This window comes from Lonchura striata, chromosome 1A (assembly GCF_050655825.1).
Source record: "Lonchura striata isolate lonStrDom1 chromosome 1A, ASM5065582v1, whole genome shotgun sequence".
In the NCBI taxonomy this organism is placed as follows: domain Eukaryota; kingdom Metazoa; phylum Chordata; class Aves; order Passeriformes; family Estrildidae; genus Lonchura; species Lonchura striata.
Window position 1 is genome coordinate 10,801,392 of NC_140741.1, and position 21,126 is coordinate 10,822,517.

At 44.6% G+C, this 21,126-nt stretch overlaps 1 protein-coding gene across 2 annotated transcripts in view; it reads right to left on the reverse strand.

Annotated features, from left to right (window-relative positions):
- Positions 1 to 16,245, reverse strand: part of LOC110472953 (cystine/glutamate transporter) — an 18,024-nt gene extending 1,779 nt beyond the window's left edge. Inside the window, exons 1-12 of one of the 2 annotated variants that reach the window (XR_014952101.1) lie at positions 15,227 to 16,245; positions 12,235 to 14,533; positions 9,967 to 10,093; positions 9,101 to 9,216; positions 8,308 to 8,433; positions 5,451 to 5,550; positions 5,318 to 5,362; positions 4,995 to 5,118; positions 4,593 to 4,696; positions 2,623 to 2,719; positions 1,635 to 1,784; positions 1,281 to 1,544 (exon numbers count right to left, since the gene is read on the reverse strand). Coding sequence is in view for 1 of the 2 variants with exons in the window: in XM_077783256.2 (XP_077639382.2) it covers positions 1,635 to 1,784; positions 2,623 to 2,719; positions 4,593 to 4,696; positions 4,995 to 5,118; positions 5,318 to 5,362; positions 5,451 to 5,550; positions 8,308 to 8,433; positions 9,101 to 9,216; positions 9,967 to 10,093; positions 12,235 to 12,427 (1,182 nt within the window). In the remaining variant the exon portion in view is untranslated. The remainder of the gene's footprint in view (positions 1 to 1,280; positions 1,545 to 1,634; positions 1,785 to 2,622; positions 2,720 to 4,592; positions 4,697 to 4,994; positions 5,119 to 5,317; positions 5,363 to 5,450; positions 5,551 to 8,307; positions 8,434 to 9,100; positions 9,217 to 9,966; positions 10,094 to 12,234; positions 14,534 to 15,226) is intronic. The other variant, XM_077783256.2, reaches the window with a different exon arrangement.
- Between the last annotated feature and the right edge of the window lie 4,881 nt (positions 16,246 to 21,126).

Here is a 21,126-nt window from a genome sequence, read left to right on the forward strand (position 1 = left end):
ACACTCCTTCTGTCTCTGGATCCAAACTCAGCCAAATGACTCCTTGCCATGGCTGATGGAATGAAGGAGCTTCTCTCATATAGGGTGACAATCTTTACCAGTAATAAATATTGTATTTTGGATACACAACATGCCAAGTTGGAAGAGATCAGTTGCTCTAGGTATGGCAGCCATCCAGCCATCAAACAAACTTAGGTACTCTTGTCTTTCCAGCCAGAGTATCTCCTGCCAGCCGCTCATACACGCACACACTCACACTGCACATCTGCTCGAGAGGTGTGCAAGCGGACTGCTCCCTCCTCTTTCTGGTGTTTTCTGGCCGTTTTTAACTCGAAATGCTGCATGAGAATGGGTACCAGCGCTGTCACACGGACGCCAGGCTTTGTTCTCCGCCGGGCAGCGGCAGGGACCGCCCGTGTGCGGCCGCTAGAGCACAGCACGCACCCGCGCCACCTGCAGCCCCTGCCGCTTGCACAGAATTGAGAAAAAACAGGGAAAAGGCGGGGGGAAACCAGCCGAACTGACCCAAAGGCCACTATTTCCCTCCCTCCCCCGTTTAATCGATATTTAGGAGCCGCTAGAAGTCTCAATCTTTGAAGAAAGCCAGGGCAAAAACCTCGGCATCTGAAACCATCAGCAGTGCTACCCACTAATAAATCTCCCCTGAGAAGATTGGTTTGAAAGGAAAACTAAAAACTTAATTCAGTTTGTTTCTGGGGGAGTACATGAGTGCAGCCAACTAACAAACGGGGAAGCCTCAAGGTGTCTGCTGAATGCAAAGGCAGAGAAGAAAAGTTATCCCCAACTTTGCAGGAGGATGCAAGAAGCTCATAGAGGAGCCCTGAGAGCTGCAGGAAGTGTTTCTGTCCCCAGAGCTCCTCACTGCCCAGGGCCAGCATCCCTGAAGGTCCTCTCTCTTCCCAGGAGCTGCTGCCTGGAGGCACCATGAGGGGTGACCAGAGTCAGGAACAAACTGTCTGCCTCCAGCACCACCCCAGCCTAATGCCTTCTGCACATTCCCCAGCAGTGGGAAAGGTGCCTGAGCACAGGAAAGCTGCTCCAGCACCAGCTCCAGCATCCCCTGCTGACATGAGGGGGATCCCAGCACCCAGCAGAGTGGGAAAGGCCACAAGAGGGGCCCACGACTTTACATGAGACAATATTTCTATGCCAGCAGACGATTCCTCCCAAGTCAGGTTCGCTCCCAGGACCCCTCCACCCATGTTCCTTTTCCCTCAAGCCTGACAGCTTTCTGCTTCTCAGCTAGAGCTGGGACTTACCTGCCACTGAAATAACATCCAGGCAAGAGTCCCTTCTTGTAGGCCACAAGAGATGAGCCAGAGAACTGCTCTCTCTACACTTCCCAGTTCCAAGCCTGAAACCTTGTCCCTTGTAGCAAGCAGTCTTCTAACAGATGCATCTGGTGACCCCGTGTAGAACTGGCTTTATAGGATTTTTCACATCTGGCTGTTTGGGCACATCAACCAGTTTCAGGAGCTCCCCACAGGCATTCTTAAGCATCAGGGACTGAAACCCTTTAGAGCCTAAAGGCAACCGTGGCCATGTAATGCTGTAATTATGAGCAAATCAAAGGGAGGGAAGCCAGGCCTGCAGGTTCCACTCTGTGCTTTTACCTTGAAGGGGCTGTGGAGCTCCGGGTGACGGTGGCGATGGACGATGAGCCCAAGGGTGGCTAATCCTATGAAGAGCCATCGGGAAAAGCTGAAGAAGTTCAGCAGATGGTAGATGTCTCCGATGCACACCATGGCAGTGACCAAAGGGAACTGAGCATTGTGAACATGAAATACAGTCATTACAGCCACGGATCACCTCCTCCAACCCCCCTGCAACTACTTCACAGCCCCAGCATTTTGGAGGTCAGAGAGCTTTACAAAACAGTGTCACAGACTGAAGACAAAATACCTAAAATATTATTCATACTACTTATCTGTAGTGCTACAGAAAAGAGTTGTTGGAAAGGATGGAAGCCCAGTGTTCCCTACACAGAGTGATCATTTCAAGATCAGCAGCATCTTTGATGCTTCATGTCCAAGCCAGGGCAATTAAAACATGCCTGATGCAAAAGCCTGCACTGCTGGTACACAGGCTATCTACAATGACATCTGCTAAGATTTTAGCAGCTCAGCCAAGCTGCAACAGGCACTGCAGCACAGTTGGGATGGAGCTGGACCATTGCCATAAAAAAAAAAAAAAAAAAACCTGAACAAATCAAAACACGAGACCAGACCATGTCTACAAATACTCACTCCCTGCATTTCCACCACACCTGGGAATTCTAAATTTCCAGATAGCCAAAGCCTGGCAGAGCTATTTTCATAAGGCAGTGTCAAACACCACCTGTGGCAGATGGTAGGGACTGTACTTTTAAAAAAGGTGTCTAATGTTATAAGGCAGGGACTTCAAGGTTGTACATTTGGATACCACTGCTGGCTCAAGGGGACTTAAACTTTGCAGCCATTTCCTGTATCCTTCCTTCTTTATTTTTTAGGGGGTAATTTAATGTCCCAACACCCTCTAAAACTCCTCAGTTTATCCAGTCCTTGCAAGAAAGCCAAGACAGCAAAAGAACAGAGCATGTCACACATAGCCAGATTTCTTTACCATTAATATGACAGCAGGAAGGGGGGTATGCCTTCTAATGTGGATCATGGAGAAGAGAGGAGGCCACTGCCCTTCCCTGGAAGCCACAAACAGAGTCCTAGGAAAAGACAGGGAGCCCTGTACATTAGCATTCTACATCCACATTAGAAATTAGATGAGTCACTAGACTGACCCGAGGCATCAAGGCACCCACTCCCTTCCCCAGCACAAGTCTGCTGCTATTCAAGGCCATTCATTTTGCCTTTGGCTGCACTTTCACAGAAAGTTTGGTTTGGGTTGGAACCCCCTCTCCACCATGGGCAGGGACAATTTCCACTAGACCAAGTTCCTCAGAGCTCCACTTTGGGGCATTTGCAAGAAAACCAAGGCTGAGCTCCCACAGCTCTCCCAAGACCAGTTCAGTGCAGTTCAGAGCCCACCATCAGAACCACTGGCAGTGTCTCCTTGGGTGCCTCATTAGCAAAGACCTTTGGGCAAGTCCAAAGTGACCATGAATGAACTCAGACTGGAAATAGGAGTAAGAAAGTCTCTTGCCATCAAAAAAGGAATTAATCTTTCTAGTGAAAAGGAAGTGGAGGGATCACAATATTTAATTTTTTGTAAGAGAAACTGGTGAGTTTATGAAATGGGATTGTCAGCTTTGAAGCCTATATTCTTATATGTACATATACCGAAAAAATAAAGGACAATCTCCTCAAATGACAGATGGTTTCCAATCCTCTGGTCAGCTATTGGAAAATACAGTTTGTCATACTGCCAAGAGACAGCTACACACAAGAACAGCTACAAAATGAGAGCAGAGAGTTCCTTGCTTGCATCCCTCCTTTGACTTGTGAAAGAGCAATTAGGGAGAAGACAATCACATCCAATTTTAGAAACTTAATATCCTCAAACAAACCATGCCAGAGCATCAGCTGGGCTGAAGCAGGGCCCCAAGCAGCTGGGGCATGAGTGTACAACTGGTTTTATTGCTGTCTCTGTGGCTTTGCAGGGGTGTGGCTGGCAGGCAGCCAGAGAGGGCCCATCAGTGTTTATATGCAGTGATTCTGCAGTGATTATGTTAATGATGTCAGGATGGGGAAGAGAAGGTCAGAAGGGGACATGAAGAACCTCTGTGCTGTCCAGAAACTTCTTATCCTCAAAGAAAACCATTATCTGGAGCAGCTAATGGGAAGGATTGTCCACACCTGTATTTAATACACGACTTCAGGGTAGCGGATCAGATAATTCATTAGCTTTCAGGCTGTGAAACATTCAGACCGATGGATCTGAATCAAAGCTGTGAAGCAAAATCCACTGCAGAGAGTTTGCTCAGCTCCACAGGACCAGCACAAGATACTTTTTCATAAAGCCTGCCCTCCTCTCCAATTTCAAGGCTCCCACAAGGGCATGGAATGTGGCAGACGGTGAAGCTGGCAAGTTTATTTTTCCATGGAACAAAGCTTTTCTTATTGCTGTAACAAGACTTCTTGAACCTTGACTATTGCTTTAGGAGTAGCCCATCCCAATGACATTTCACTGACTTCAAAGCAAAGTTCTCAAGGGAGAGTTTGCCTAGAGAGCCTCACATCAGAGGGACCCCACTCCCTCCAGCAGCACAGCTGGGTGAACCCCCTGGAAAGAGACTCAATCTCACTGAGCAGCTGCCAGCATCAACAAAGCCTTTAGTTTACCAGAAACATTGACATTCCACTTTAAACTGGGGATTTAACTGAAGGGTAGGGGAGAAGATAAAAGTCTTTGTTTGTAGCCAGTCTTGGATACCAAGGTCTGGACCTGGTCAGAAATAGAAAAAGCAGACTCTTAGCCAAAAGGGACCATCCTGTAACTGACAACCTGGGAGTCAAAAGCCTTATTTTTTCCACAAGAGTGGCTAAAATACCACTGTGTGGATGGGTAATTACACAGGTTGGTGATGCTTCCCTCTGATTCTGTGAGCCAAAAGCCTAATAGACCATTAGGGATGTGACCTTGAAAATGTGAAGATTCCTCCATTCATGGTTCCAAAGCAGGACAGTGCGACAAGGATGGGGACCACGGAGATCAGGCTTTTAAAGGCTCGCTGCACAAAGCTCTGGAGGAAGAGCAAACTTGACTTTAGGGAACATGAGGTGATCTCTAGATGACATCAGACTCCTTCTTCCATTGAAGGAGTAATATAGAAATCATAAATCTCCTATTTTCTACTGTCATCTGCAGGTTACTTTTCATTATCTTTTAGGCACAACAAGAAGAATTTACTGTTGCCCAGTAAACCAGAGAAATTCCAAAGCAATAAAGCATTTCATAGGAAAACCATCTCTGAAAGACTTGCCATAACCGCAGCATAAGCTGGCCACACTGAGGAGATAACAATAGCAATGACAACTCACCACAGCCACAGCAGGAGAAGCCATAACATCTTCTGTTCCCAGGACTGTGTAATAGGAGACGTTGGTGAGCATGTATCCCACAATTACCATGATCACAGACACGATGACAGCCAGGGGGATATTTCTGCAAGGAATGGAAACACACACACACACACAAAGAACAAGCTGCTATCCCTTGTTATGCACAGTACTACTGCAGTTTTTATCTGGTAGTACAATTGACTGCAGCCAAGTGAACCCACAAACTTATTCCTCCTGTACTGCAGGGAAAGCTGTGGGACCCCCAGGCATGGTAACCCAGGGCAGCTTCCTACCAGCCTTACCGTTCAGGTTTGACCAACTCCTCACGCACAAAGCTGGTCTGAAACCTGCACGATGGGAAGAGATGGGTGAGAGACTGAGTCGTGCTGAGGGCACCTCTCTGCTGCCCGGGAAGTGCCCTCCCATCACACCTACCAGCCGGAGTATGCGAACATGCCTGCATAGAAAGCCAGGGGGAGCTTGTCCAGAACCAGCGACTGTCTGTCAAAAGCATCCTGGAAGTTCTCGGTGTGGCCTGCAGAGGAGATAAACAACGGACACACAGCAGGGAAACGTCAGACAGGCTTCCTTCCCTGTAGGATAACATCCCTTGTACCTCTTGCCCAGACTTGGGAAGAGTGTTTGTAATTTCCTTGGAGAAGGGTATTTGAATTAACTTCATTGCTCTTGCTGATATGTTTACTTTCCTATAGTGACATTAAAAAAAAAAAAAATAAAAATCTATCCCTTGTCCAGTTATGGTAGGCATTTTAAGAAGGGCAACAACAATACAACAATAACTAGTTGTTCTTGTTATTGCCCTTCTTGAAATTGTTATTGTTAGACCCTGATGTGGGAAGAGAAGATCATGGAGACGAGCTGATCCCAGCTGTCCTCTCGTTCCTTTAAGCCCAAAATTAAGTTGTTGGATTGACCCCTATGTTCGGTCCCCAGCCCCCTCAGCAGCTGGACACACACTCCCCTTTGATGTGGAGCAGCCAGTGAGGTGGCTAACTCAGCTCTTGCTGTGCTCTTTCCTGTTTCTGCTGCTGGAGCTCTGACCCCAGCCCTGTGCTGGCCAGAGCATGGGAACCAGGCTGGAGGAGGGGGTGGGAGCTGGGACCTGCCAGTCTGACCCACCACCACTCACCCAGAGGAAAGGACACAGAGTGAGAAGCAAATAACATGTTCAAAGTAGAGGTGTCTCAGATATTTACCAACTCCCCTAATTTTCCTTCAAGTTCTCTGCTTGAAACAACAAAACAAAACTTAAAAAAAAAAATCAAAGTCAGGATTTTCTAAATCAAAACAAAAAGATTTAGAGAAGGGAGCAATTCTGAATGGCCTCTCATTCAAACACAGTCAAAAAGAATTGCATTCCCAACAGTTTCAAATCCAGGTAACCCAAGGTTTGATTCTACATCTACGTTCAATTTTCCATAATAAACTCTCTTTAAGAGGTGAGAAGCTTTCCTAGTTGGGCTTTACCAGGCAAAGTGTGACATGGCATGGAGCACATGGAGAAAATCAGGGCACTTCTATGGAGGTGCTTCTGCAAGAAGTTCAGTGACGAGATTTGGGCACTTGGGTTTGTGTGGCAAGCACATTTCTCTCCCTCTCAGGATTTTTCATAGAGGTGCACAGAGAGAAATGAAAGAGAAAACAATTCTATATCTGCTCCTTGTTTTTCCCATGTGGAATGTGTTTGGAGAATTGTTTACTGGGGGGGGGGGGGGCGGGGGGGGTGATTTCTTGATTGGATTCAGGTGAGGATTGTTTGAACCTAATGGCCAATCCAACCCACCTGGGGCTGGACTCTCCAGAGAGGGTCATGAGTTGTGTTAGAGAAAGTAGTATATAGTTTTAGTATCTTCCTTTTTATATAGTATATTAATGTATTTTAGCATAGTTATAATAAAGAAATAATTCAGCCTTCTGAATTGAGTCAGACATCATCATTTCTTCCCACTGGGTTTTCCTGCATTTACAATAGGTTTGAAACACTGGCCCAGCAAGTCTCTAATATAAGCCTGAGCCAAAGAGAAGGTAATGGCAGAAGTGCAATCAAAAAAAAGCAGCACAAAGCAGAGGAATCATGCAGAATTATTTAAAAGTGCAAAACTGATTTTAAGCACCAAAAAAAAAAAAAAAAAAAAAAAGTCAATTTGAAAATACGTTTGAAGAAAACTAACCCAAAATGTAGGAGTGGGTTTATTGGGGTACTTTTTTTATGTTCCAAAACGATGGCTAGTAAGTGATGGTGCATGAAAAGGATTTATTTCCTGCAATGCATTAATGAGCAATTTACAGTACCCTGTGAGTCACATTAAACACAGCCCATCACACTGGAGTCTCTTGGTTAATTCTCCCTCCAGATGTTACCTGCACTTCTTCTCCCCACCAGAGGACGGGTGCCAGGGCTCCAGATTGTCATTTGAAGGCAATCCTAGCAATAACGGCTCAGGATTCCTAGCTGCAGGGCAGTCCTTTATTTCAGAAGCCTGCCAGCCCAAGGGGAGCTTTGCATGTTCAAAGGAACCAGCTCCAGACATCAGAAAGAAACATGAACATGGAGCCCATTGCCTGTGGTGTTTTCTCTGCAGAAGAAGGTAATAGCATGAAGAAGGAACAGGCTTCATCCCTTGGGTGGGAATGCCTTGGTCTTTTCTATAAACTGAGGCTTGGATTAAAGCCAGTCCTCTTGTATCATTCACAGAAAATTCTACTTGTAGCGTTTTTCTCCCCCACTCTGCCTATGGGCATGAAATCCTGTACCAAGTTCATTGTAAATTCACTAAATTACCACCCATCTCTGGATGTAAAACACATTAGCTTGTGCCACAGAAATGTTAGAGATGCCATTACCAGGGCTCAGATGAGGGCTGGTAGCTCATTACACAGCTGTGACTGGCACAGGGGATGCTGTCACATATCCTAAATGTCCATCGAATATATGCTGCTTTGGAAAGATTTTGAGCTACACTGGAAATAGCTAAGTCTGACTCCAAAGAAAGACCATCTGCATAGGCAGGTCAGGGTGACCCTGGGTAGACTCATACATCCTCTGGCACTAAAATGACTAAACTCTGGAAAAAGCACCACCCAGCCAGGTGCATCAGCCCAGTGCAATGATGCAGCTTTGTGCCAGCTACACCGGGCTCAGCTCCCAGCTAATTCACATCTGGCACATGGACAGAGAAAGCTCCTGCCAGCTGAGTGAGCACCACACTTGTCACTAAGAAAAGCCATTACAAGGGTTCACAATCAGCACCCTCCACGCAGCAACACCTACCCTGGGCCAGCAGCATCATCCCTGGCACGATGATGAGTGCAAGAGCCAGGAGTTTGACAACGGAGAGAGCCGTCTGCAGTCGCGCACTCCAGGTGACACTCCAGGAATTGAGGGTGAGGACCGTGTCTGGAGAGGAAACCACACTGCCACAGCTGCAGCCTGGGCTCAACACACACAGGAAAAAATACAGCAGCTCTCCCTGCCCTAGGGGTGCTGGGGGAAGGTGGCATCTTTATGCCTTAGAGAGGATGCCTGGGATGAGAGATGTCAGGAAACGTTGGTCCAGCATACAGTGTTTAAAGAGGGAGCTCACTTACACTCCTAAAAGGGAGTAGGAACCTGGCTCCTGCTGGGTGATCCACACCTGCCTGGGGGAAAGGCGTGGGACATCTCAGCAGCCCACTTCACAGCATTCCCTGTGCCAGACCACATCAGTCTGGAGCAGGCAGGGCAGTTTCACGGGCTGGATACACCAGAAGAGGAGTCCAAGACCTCAAGCCTTACACCCACAACTCATGTGGCTTTTGTACAATTACACATGGAGAGTTTCTTGTCCCACACCTAGCTAAATCCCCCTACCTAGGGCTCCAGCTGGTCTACAGGGTGGCCCGTTCCACTTCCTAGAGAGTACAATGGCCCAAAACCATCACCTTGAATTGGACAATTTTGGTTGGCTGAGGAGGTAAGACAAGACCCTTATCCCACAGTTGTCCCAGGCAATAACACCCCATAAGTGCTCCTAGTCTAGGGCAGAGAGGCCAGGATGGACAATCCCATAAATGTTAGTACTTACAGTAGCCCAGGAGAGAAATGAGCTTCACTGCAGGGACAGGGGCAGCACAGGGGGCGAAAAAGGGCTCCAGCATGTAGCGTCCAAATGCCAGGGAAATCACAGCACTGTTGGCAGGCCTGGAGTGGGAAGTGTGGGGGGAACCAAGAACAAACTCCTCTGAGGATGGCTGGAAAATGATATGAGGTAAAACTGCACAACACTTGGCAAGGGGAGCAAGTTTCCCCACCTGGCTTAATCCTCTCACCCATGCAGATGGTGAATTCCCATGGAGTTTTGCTCATAGGTTTTTCTCAGTAAATGGGTTAAAAACCACATGCTGCAGAATTATTAATTTCCAACTTGAAAGCAAAAGTTGAGATTAATCATACTGAGCAATACAAGTGTAGTTCATGTGTTCTGCTTCATCTAAGCTTACACGAAGGATACAGGTTATTGAGAGGTGAGGACTTCCTTTTTAATGTTAAAAAAAGAAGTCGTTCACAATTTTATAAATTACTGAACTTGGGGCTAAGACAGGAAGTTGTCTCCACTTTCTGAATCTGAAAAAACCAAAGAAGTTTCACACTGAAAACAGAAGATCTGAAATAAATCTGGCATCTATTGTCAGTCTCCAAAATATACCACAGCTCTTGGGGGATACGAGCTGCCAGGGGAGAAGAGAGATATTCTTCAAGTACAGAACATATTCAACATTTATAACTATCTCCACATTGTGTCTTCTTCCTTTTATCACTAAAAAATCTTTTAAAATCATTCAGCTTGTTTCTACTCTTTCCTTTACAAACTGCCTGGACCTGGCGCCATAACTTTTGGTGTTTTAAATTATCACTGCATCCAGGAAGGGGCAAGCAAACCAAATCTCTTACCTGATAGCAAAAAATTCTGCCCACAGGAATAAGAAGCTTGGCAGAGGCCCTAGTGTCTCCAAAATGTAGATATAATGTCCACCAGACTTGGTGATTCTTGTTCCAAGTTCTGCATAACACAAGGCACCTGGAAAAGTTCAAGTAAAAATGTACCAAGTAAATAATCCCAGGGATTTTCCCTTTTCTGTGTGATTTTTAAAAACAAATATGTTTAAAATAAGTAGTGAATGAGAGGAAGAAAAAGAGGTTTAACAGAACCACTCTTCCCTATTTCTGTGCACTACCATGGTTTGAAGTAAATTTTCAAGTAATTGGCTTACCTGTCAGGTGGAAAGCAATTCTCTATTTTGTGGTTAATGTTACAACATTTCTGTGGAAGCTCTGAAGAGGGGTGTGTGATAGATATGCTGTACAGAGCTACAAGAGGTTTCCTTTGAAAGATACCCTGGATTCTTGCTTCTCCTCACTCTTAGACTGGTGAAATGGTGTTTACAAAGCAGCTACAACAGCTCAGCCACAAGCTGTGGCTGAACTGGTCATTTCAATCATGTTTTTCATCCCAGGCCACATTCTTGTGTCCTTTTCTTGCATCTTCACATAAATCCCTTCCCTCCTTTGAATCCAGTGGTGACATGGCCATGCCTCCAAGTCCCATGGCAATTGTGCCACATTCAGGTCATGCAGGATGGTGACCCACCTCAATGTTTTCCTGCCTCCCTGTTGGAAAATTTGTGCACAATTCCTGTTCAAAGCATCACATATTGGCAGAGAGCTCACAAGATTCCAGTGGGTCCTTTAAATGCTTCAAGCATGCATGTAAGTATGTTCCTGAGCTCATGGAATGGAACTTGTATATATGCCCCACTTGAAAGGAAAAAAAACATAAAAGAAACCAGACCTTTTAAATATACTGCCAAAAACTGTCAAAGAAATGATCAGGGGAGGTCATCAAGCTGGTAAAAGGGAAGAACAAACCAACAAATCCAGCTACAAAATGCAATCACTTGATAAAGAGGCTCCCAAGGCATTTCCAGGAGACTGTATCAAAGGATGCTGTACAGGGAGAAACCTTTGCAAGTGCAGAGCTTGGCTATGTGATTACACATACATTACACACACATTCTCATTTACTGCTCTGCTTGGTTATAAGAAACACCATGCCCACCTTATACTGCCAGCTTTTCTTTAAGCAGAAGTGTATAATTCACCAAACAGCCATACAGAGGTTGCAGTGTGAAATATGGGTATGCATATGCTAAGAGCAAGACCAACTTGTTGCCCTATTAACAATGGAATAGCTCGATTTCTAAACTTGCGTATACATGCCATAGTGTCAAAATGATTTTTTTTTCACATGGAGAATTTCTCTTTCTTGCTTGTTTGTGGTTTTTTCCCTTTTTAATTTTTTTTTTTGTTGTTGTTTTTTTGGGGGGTTTTTTTTTGGTGGATTTTTTTTAGTAAGTTACAACAGAAGACGAATGTTAAACTCACCACTATAATAAGCATCAGATTTCTCTCCTGGGCTGGGAGAACTTGCAGCCATCCTAATAGCACCTTTAAAGAGTTTCTGAGATGGTGATTTTTTACAGATAATGAAAGAAACCAAAAGCCATGTATTATTTTATCCACTGTAACTTACAAGAGCTAGAATGAAACTGTCATCAAAAAGACAACCTTTGTGAGAAAAGACTGGCACCAAATGACAGAAATCAAGCCAATAGTAACACACAGAAAGTGGGGCAACATCAGACATCCCCACACCATTTCTTACAGACACCCAACACCCACCCTGGGCTGGTGCAGCCCCTGCAGCTTCCCAGGCATTCTGTTCCAGCCATTCTCTCTGATAAAAAGGGGGGTCCATGGGGGATATTGGCACTCTCCCTCCTACTTTCTTCACAGTGTCTGTAAAAAGCACACCACAGCCCTCGATTCCCTTTTAGGTTTCTACATCTCTCTTCTCCTTTACAGAAGGTGTCCCCTCATTCTCTCCCAGCTTTCCTGGCAGAGACCATGCTGTCTCCATTCTCAGACACTGTCACTCCCCTGCCCTGGACTTGTACATGAATTGATATTCACAGACCATAAGTTCTGGAAGTTTGTTCATTACCCCAGGGAAATAATTTGAACTAAAAACTCCTAGTAACCATTTCCTGCAGCAGAAATTTGGGGGTTATTCATCTCTCAACTTTCTTAACATAAAAATGTGCAGGGGCTCCCCTCACCTCCCAGCTGCTTAAGCAAAGGCTGCCAAAGCTCAGCACTCACCAAACATGGAAAGGAGCCCACAGGAAAACCAGACGAGCAGGGAGAATCCCACGCTGCCGGAGTTTTTCAGGACTCCTTTGGGAGAAATGAAGATGCCACTGCCAACCATGCTGCCGATGAGCAGTGAGAAAGCCCGTAACAAAGTTATCTTTTTCCTCAGGAAGATGGCCTTTTCTTTCTTGTCTTTTCCCATGGCTTTCTTCTAATCACAGGGGAAGGTCCCACATTCAGGAGCTACAGTCTCCTTAAGGCTCACCTGTAAGACAAGGAGTTAGGGATTCAAGGATCTTCTTTTTGGTACAAAATTTTTTTCAGGAACTGGAAAAGAGCTGTAGAATCTGTTCTCCCCAGCTGCAGGAAGTACCAGGCAAACCACAGGTGAGTAAAACACCTTTGGTATCATCTCTCTCATCAGTACAGCTCTCAAGAGACACTTCAAGTGTTTTCTGCTTCTTCTTCCAGGCAGCACAGAGTGTTACATGTTGCATGCCAGCCACACCTCAGGACAACTCTCAAATTTGACTTTGAGTAATGTCAGATTGCCCAGACTGTAACTGGCCAGCTTGGGGTTAATTTAATGGGATCTAATAGGGGGATACACTGATTTCAGCTCACTGGCAGGAAAGAGATTTAAAGTTGCAAACCTAACAATTAATACCTTGAGAATCTGAGATGAGAAGAACATTAAGCTGCATTAGTTGGTGCACAGAGAGGATTTAAGCTTTTTAAACTTCCTATCCACTCTTGCTGAATGAACTAGCCCAGATTTTCTCACTAGAAACACTTAGTCAGTGTTTCTTAATATAGTGTCAAGCTTTTTTGCTTTCAAAGTACTGAAGAGTCAGGAATAAGTACTGTTTGCAGTTGTTAAGACAGAGCTTAGTCATGACTAACAGATGTGCCATTTCTACTATTAATATATATTATAGAAATTCTTTGGTAATGGCAACAATGAAGTTTTTCCTAGAAAATGAGGAACTTCAGACACTTCAGGGATCCTAAATTAATACAGATTTAATTCTCACAAACTGCAGCAACCTCCCATTTCCCCTCCTAGTCTCTCCTGTCTATCACCCCTAAATTGGCAACTTCACCAAGAAACTCACCTTCTGCTTAGGTAGGTGAGATGAATTCAGGCCAGTTACTATAGCCTAATTTGCTGTAGCAAACCTGTTTGTAGTTTCCTTAATAGCAAGGTAGATGTTTTACACTAGTAATTATTCCTGGAAGAGCAGGCAGGACAAGTCTGGAGTAGATAATTTGGCTCTTGTCCAGCCTCCTGCCACACATCCCCAACAATGCTCACACACTCAGCTTCAGTGATTTTCTTTTCATTATTCTAACACAGTAAATTGCATTATGGTGAATATTTGCCCCAGCCCCATGGCTGTATATTATTGCAAAGTTACACTTTACATGAGTCCCTATTTTATGGGTTTCTTGAATCATTTAGTAATTGCAGTGGTGTGTCCACCAGGAGACAGTGGTCACCTCTAGAAGCAGACCAAAGCAGCCAGAAATTACTCTCTTGGTAGAGAGATAAAAATGTTCCCCTAACTTTAAAGGGGCAATTATTGTTACTACTCACCCAAGATACTCCCTGTATGCCCTGGGTAAACTCAGTGTAACCAAAGTATTTTCTCCCCCATCCCCAGCTCTTTTCCCACTTGGAAACAGGCAGGAGGAAGCAGGGTTATCACTTTCTCTGCACACATATAAGAAGCACATGCAGAAAGTCCTTTTTCCTGCAAGCAGCATGAGTTGGTTTCTCTGAGATTGTGCCAAGCCTGCACAAGCATCTTCTCAATCAAACTAGCCAAGTTTAGTTATTAAACTCTAATGAGTCCCATAGGACTCTTTAAGGCTGAGATGGGTCATATCAGCCTCATCTGGTCCCACAGAGCTGCTTCTCAAGGTCCCAAAACCTCACAGGGCTGCTGGGGATGGTGGCTCTGGAAGAGCAGGGATAGACCCCTGGGAGCCTCCCAACCTCTCAGCTGCAGTTCCCTCAGACACCAATTAAAAACCTTAATGTGAAATACCAATATGGTCTGGTATTTCTCAGCTGAAGGGAGACCCACACAGCATTCATTTGCAGGGGTGAAACACAGAGCCTCACAAACTGAACTGAAGAGAGATGCTGTGCAGAGCTATGTCTAAAGCACAGTTTGGAGAGAATTAAAAGTGCACTTATCTGTTTGGCTGGGTTTTAAACAAAGCAGGTGCATTTACAATCCATCAGACTCCCATTTCTTGCTGGGATCCTGAAGCCATAGAAGACAGCGTCTCTTTGCAGGTTCTGAAAATACACAGAGAGAGCAGGGGAGGAACAAAAAAAGGAGAGATCAAATCGAATTTACAGACCAGGTTAATGATCCAAAGTAAACACCAAACTCTGTACTTCTGTCCCCATGCCTTTTTTTATTTTTATTTTTTATTTTAAAACTACTGCCATGCAAAAGTATGTGGGGATAAAACAATCCAGCCCAGTAAATTTGAGAAACATGAAAGTACTTGTTCCACAAGTGGTTGAAGGAGGAGGAAAAATGTGGAAAAGGGGAAAATAATATAAAGAGTAACAGAAAGCTATTGAACAGAACTTCAGAGTCACCTTGCAGAGCCCACAGCCCAGAGAGACCATTCCTGCCTGCTCTGCTTTCCAGCTGCATTCCAGCACCAGGCACATTAAAATTCAGGGATGTTAATCCTTGTGGCAATACTTAAGAATATTCACAATGTGCTTAGCTTAGTGCAAAGGAAGGAGGCAAAGCTGCTTTTTATTCACCCCTCTGACTTAAATGACAGGCTCAGATCCTTCTTGTCCCAAAGTACAGTACCTTTACAAGAGAGAGATCATCAGTCAGCAGGGCTGGAGAAAAACACTACTCAAACCTATTGCACAACTTATCGCATATATTGGCTCTTTCCTTCCTCGTTCTTCATTTACACTCATTTTATTGTTGGTTTGGGGATTTTTAGCTGTTAATCTTACCTCACAAGGACTGGAGCTTGGACGAAGAGGGAGGAGACAGGCGAAAAGAGAGAATCGTGTCTGTAGTGGTGACTAGAAGCCCCAGCCAAGAGCAGGACCCACTGTGCTCAGCACAGAGGCAGAGTGGATATTACTCTGATGAAAAGCTAGTGAGATAAACAAGCAAGCTGGAAAAGGAGAGGAGGGAGACAGCATCATTCTCAGCTGGAAGCTGAGACCTGGAACAACGAGTGACCTTTCTCTTCCTATCACGCAGGGAGCAGGTGGCATCCCTGGGAAAACAGACTATACCTCCAGAGTCCCAGTTCAATGACCTACCCCCTAAAAAACACCCCAGATACTAGGGAATATTCCTAAATATTTACAGGTGTATTTTCGTTGCGTCCTCAATCAATATCACACAGCCAAGAACAGGTTAACCCCTTCCTTTTTGTACTGTAAAAGAGGCAGGTGTCAAACCATTCCTTGCAGTCTCACTATTTTTTCTTTTTTGGTGCCAAAAATGTCACTCCAATTCAATGTCTACCACAAGGCACAGAATCTAACTAAATAAAATCAGCAGTGAATGGGAGCTTTTTTATTCATGCATGAAACTAACATAAATAAGCTTTAATGAGGCTGGTGGTGGTCTGTTCTGGGAACTCAATCAGAAAATCTGTTTAGGAGACCTGAGAGATGTTTCTTTATAGACCAAAATGAACACAAGAAACAGGCTGAAGGGACAAGACATGCAGCTCAACTTCTTTTCAGCGTTCTACAGCTGGTTTGCCACCCTGGATAAGAAACCAAAAGGGACAGTAGTTAATAAACCAGGCTCAGGCTTGCAGCCCCAGATGTAGTAATAAATCCACACAATTGCCCTAGGTGTAAATGTAAAAATAATTTCCATTGGCTTCTCTTTCTACAGAGTTTGACAAATATCATCTTGTGAACTGTCTATCAAAAGACTACTATTTCCTAACATTTCTGTCTGAATGAAAATTTTTTTGCTTCGACAGCAAAATTGCTCTTGGCTTAGGTCACAGCACTTCCATCATCTCATTTAGACATTTCCTGTTGTCCTTCCAACAGGGGTAATTTTTCTGGAAAACAGACTGATGGTATGGTGAGTCTGGACCTCTTGATGATATGAGGATGACCTTTTAATTGAGAACTTAGAAGTGTTGAATCCAAACTCTGGCTAAAAATTGGGCTAAACCAAGACCAAAGTTTTCAAGCAGCTAAATTCCTGTTGGCTTGAGAGTTCCTTCCTACCAGGGTTTATATTATACACCAAGTTTAAAGTTCTTCATTATGACCAGTCTGCCAAAGCAGACATTACAATTGGAGATGTTTTATTACTGTAGTGATGACTGATTTTCAGGATGCACGGATCATACAGTGTCACCTCACTTTTCTAGGCATCCGATTGTAACTCTCCACTCAGCTGCCACAAGGATCTTGCACTTTTGTGTATCCAGAACTGATTTCCCAATAATGTTGTTGTGCAGGAACATTTCAGACAACATTTTCATGTTGTATGAAAACATGTTGTTTTCACACAACATACACATGTATGAAAATGTGTAGTTTCATACACATTTCACGAGTATGAAAAATGAGTATAATTTTTTATGCTCATGAAAATAATATTTTTTCATGACTATGACAAAATACTTTTTCATTAAAAGTATTTTCATGAAAAAATACTTTTCATGAAAGTATTTTTTCGTACTCATGAAAAAATACTTTCATGAAGAGTATTTTTTCTTCACGTTACCAGTGACATGCAAAACACAAATCTGGAGAGATGCACACCTGATTAAAAAAGACTCCACAGCACCAACTGTTAAAGACTGTCAGGAAAGTGCACCACCACCCCTGTAAGATGAATTAACATGATTCCTTTTTCTCACAAGCAGGAGCAGAGAATACCCAAGGCACTTGCCCATCAGATCCAAAGGAGCCAGCCCACCAGGCACTGGAGCACATGAATCCTAGGAAAACAAAGAAACAAAACACTTAACAAGAGTCTGTCTCACATAGCTGTGTTTCCTGAGGCAAACACCTTGGCTCTGCATTATCTCTAGTGGGGCACAGTGCAGGGAAATGTCCTGAGAGCTTTGTTCTTTTGCGGACAGTCCTCCAAGTAGCAAGCTGTTTTCACTCTCCAGATCAGACCTCCTCCCTGGAACAAGACAATTTGTCCTATTCAAAACTGTTTTCTTAGCTGCGTATTACAGAACACAAACAAAAATAAATCTAAACATTTCTAGCAGAAGACACCCAACAGAGAAGTCTAATGTTGTAGCAAAGTACAGCCAAACTTTCCCCAAATGACAATTCTTCTCAAGCACTTCAAATTTAGAAAAAATTCCATAGAGAGAAACATCCCTCCTCATTCCAGTGGTTTGTGGCACTGCATCAGTGCTGAGGTCTCAGGGGTTGTCTGCCTCTGATCTGAAGCTGGGCAGTGCCAATGCTCAACAACTCTCACTCCTGCAGGGGAAATTCCTCCATGAACCTTTGTTTCACCTCAGGCCTTGGCTGAGGGCTATAAAGGACACTGCTTCCCAGCCACTGCTTGGTGACTTAGAAGAAAACAAGTTTGAGTGTCTCAGGCTGCTCCATGGGAGTTGTTACTCATCCCTGGGGCTGCTGCTCTGCAGGGCTGCCATGGTGGGGTTTTCATCAAGGCCAGCATTCCCATCATCCAGAGCCAGGCAGAGCTTTAGGGCTGCAGACTAATCCCTAAGCCTCTCCATAAACATTCTGCAAGAAGAAGACATATTTCCTGAATGGGGGAAAATGCCAAAATGGCCATGCTCATCACCAGCTTTCCTCACACAGAGGTAATTTCTCACTAATACCAGCTATTGTATCCTGCTGCAGAGACAAGTCTCTCCTGGTAAAAGTGCTGGAGTCAGACGAAACCCTCTGCTGCTTTTGCTGCTGTCAGATGGTGGGCCCCATCGATGGGGGCTCCTGATCTACCCTGCCCTAACCACCCTAACCATCTGGAATGGAATCCTTTGAGAGCTGACTGAAGTAATACAATTCCTCTTTCCATATTGCTTCATATATTACATTAGTTTCCCCCTCAGTCTCCCTGCAGTGCTGATGATTTATCGCCTCAGGCCTCCAGTTCCCCTCAGACTCGACCTCAGCGCCTGGGTTTGCTCCTTCTCTTCCCACCTTCAAGGAATTAAAAAGAAAATTTAAACATTAAAAAACAACGACTCTTTACAGCTGCATTAGTCACTCACTTTGATTGCTACTCATGGTCTAAGCCACAGTAAAACAGTTTTATGCAGAATCACCCACTCTGGCACCTGACTCACACAGAGCCCAAGCTCTGCCATGAACATAACTCAGGGTGGGGGGAATCTCTCCTTTTGGCCTTTCTGCTCAGCTGTTACTCATTTAATAAAACATAAGCCAAATATACAATTATGCTGGAAGGGACATGTTTCCTTGTTAGGCCTTCTTGGCTCTTATGCAGCAATTTGCAGGCAATGGGGATTTCTATTTTACTGCACAAAATTTTGGATTAATTCCTTACCATTTTCTAGGCCTGTGATGGAAGGAGGGGGAACAAGAAGGGTTTTCTCTGACCTCTACCTCACCCCCCATGAGACAGCACAGGAACACACCTTCTGCTCTGTCCTGGGCAACAGGGAGCAGTGATTTGTAAAGACAGTGTGTGTCTTGTTATATAATATGGCACCATATAACCTCAGGCAGCTTCCCAGAGCCAGAAGGATGACACCAGAAACTAACCAAACACCTAACTCATGTTTTATCAGGTAACATACAAGCCATCCCCGTTTTCACTTGTATTTAGTGAGAATCAGATTCTAGGAACAAGCATGCCAACAAAAGCAGATCAATGTGCTCACGGGGAAAGTTAAGTCAACACAAGGGCATGTTTATTCATTTTTAATGTAAGTACAGTCATGGAAGTGTCTGCTGGGAAGGATCTCTGGGTGCCTCTGGCCCCATCTCCCATAAGAAGCAGGATTGTTGCCAACACCAGCTCAGCTCATGTCTTGTTTTGTCTAATCAAGCCTTAAACTCCCTCCAGAGTCCCTCACCTCTCTTGGTAACCTGTTCTAGTGCTGCACCATCACCCTGTAGAGAAACTTCTCCCAAAGGCCACTCAGGGCATCCCTGCTTGTGGCTGTCACCCACAGCCATCTGTCCGTCCAGTGGCCTCCAGGAGGTCACCTCACAGATCAGATCATAGCGGCCTTTGGTGATGGTCCTTGCCACCCCTCCCTCTCCAGCAGCCAGGGCTCCACCAGCCCCAAGGGATTCACTTCTCTTTGGGTTTCCCTGAAGTCTGTGGACTCAACACTGCTGCAGGTTGTGATTGCTTAAGTTCAGAGAGCTACAAGAAATGAAAGGCACCAATTGGATGTTCCCCCCCAGTCTGGAGGCTCCAGCATGTCTCTGATGTCCCCTGAGCCCCCCACTGAAATGACCTCCAGCCTTAGAAACTCTATTTCTAGTGCTTTTTTTTCCTCTCTCTCTCACTCCTTTTTCCACCCTGGACTTTGAACCTTCCTATGATCTTGTTGGTGTGATTGCACCATTCGTGGCAGGTAAGGTCAGCATGAATAAAAGGAAGCACAAACAGCACTTCACACAGCACAGCAGCAGCTGGGAGAGTCTGCAGCCAGCAGAGGTGAGGGACCCAGTCAGGTCCAATAAAGACCTGCATCAGCGCAGGGGCAGGAACTGCAGCCATGATTATTCATGCTGAAACAGAGGTCACCACCTCTCCTGCTTCAGAGGCAGATCCAAGCCCTGCAGGGTGTCTCAGGAGATTTCCTTTGTCCACAGCACTGAGCCAGGGCAGCCCAGCAAGGCTTTGCTACAGGCTGCACAAAGGAAGAAATACCATGTGTTTTCTTTCCCTTGTCACTGTAGCTCAGCACAGATGCAGAATATGCATGGAGAGAGGAAGGGAAGACTATATCTATGATATATCTGTTCTAGCTTTGTCTTGAAGAGGAGATATTCAAAAACACCTTAAGAAAAAAATGCTTAGCTAAAAAGTATTTCTGTATTGATTTTGGACATCAGGTACTTCTTAAATAGTGGGAAAGATTCCACACAGTTCTTTTCCCGAGCAGTGATAGAAAAGACAAAAATAATTCCCTCACCTGCTTTAGGCACAGAAAGTAGCAAGATGGGAAAAGATTTTTCTTCTTTTTCTTCTGCCCATTGTGCAAGCAGTGAACAATGTAAGTTTATTTTGCTGTTTACAGCATGTCACCTTTGGTGTGTTTCTTCTAGGGGTGGTGACTCTGGGCACTCTGTTCCAAACATATCTGTCAAGAAAATATTCCTGATGGTCAAGATGAAGCTTCCCTGGCCCAGCTTGAGGCCATTTCCCCTTCTCCCCTTGCTGATTACCTGGGAGAAGAGCCTGACCCCACCTGGAGCTGTAGAGAGCCACAAGGTTCCCCTGAGCCTCATTTTCTCCAGGCTAAAGAAGAATAAAGAACTTCTCTAGTTTTGATGGATACCTACCTTCAGTAAATATCACTTCATGTGGGGAAAAACGTCCCATTCTTCTCCCTTCAGCTGCTGCAATCACTGCTAAGTGATTGTCATGACAGACTACACATTTTATAACAAGTCAGCATTTTGCTCAACACATATATGCATATATTTTACACCTAATATGTCTATTAACCATATCCCACTGAGCCTTGAGCATCTATTTTAAAGTGTCAGCCTTCCTGTTGTTGAAATGGTACTCAAGTGCTCATCTTTTTCATTTAAAACTTTAATAAGTTTAAATAGATTTTAATAGATTTTTTAAAAGATTTTAATAACTTTAAAACTTGCCCAGCTCCAAGAGATGCGAGTACAGTGAAAGCAAACCAACAAATAAATGCAGCTTTGAGTGA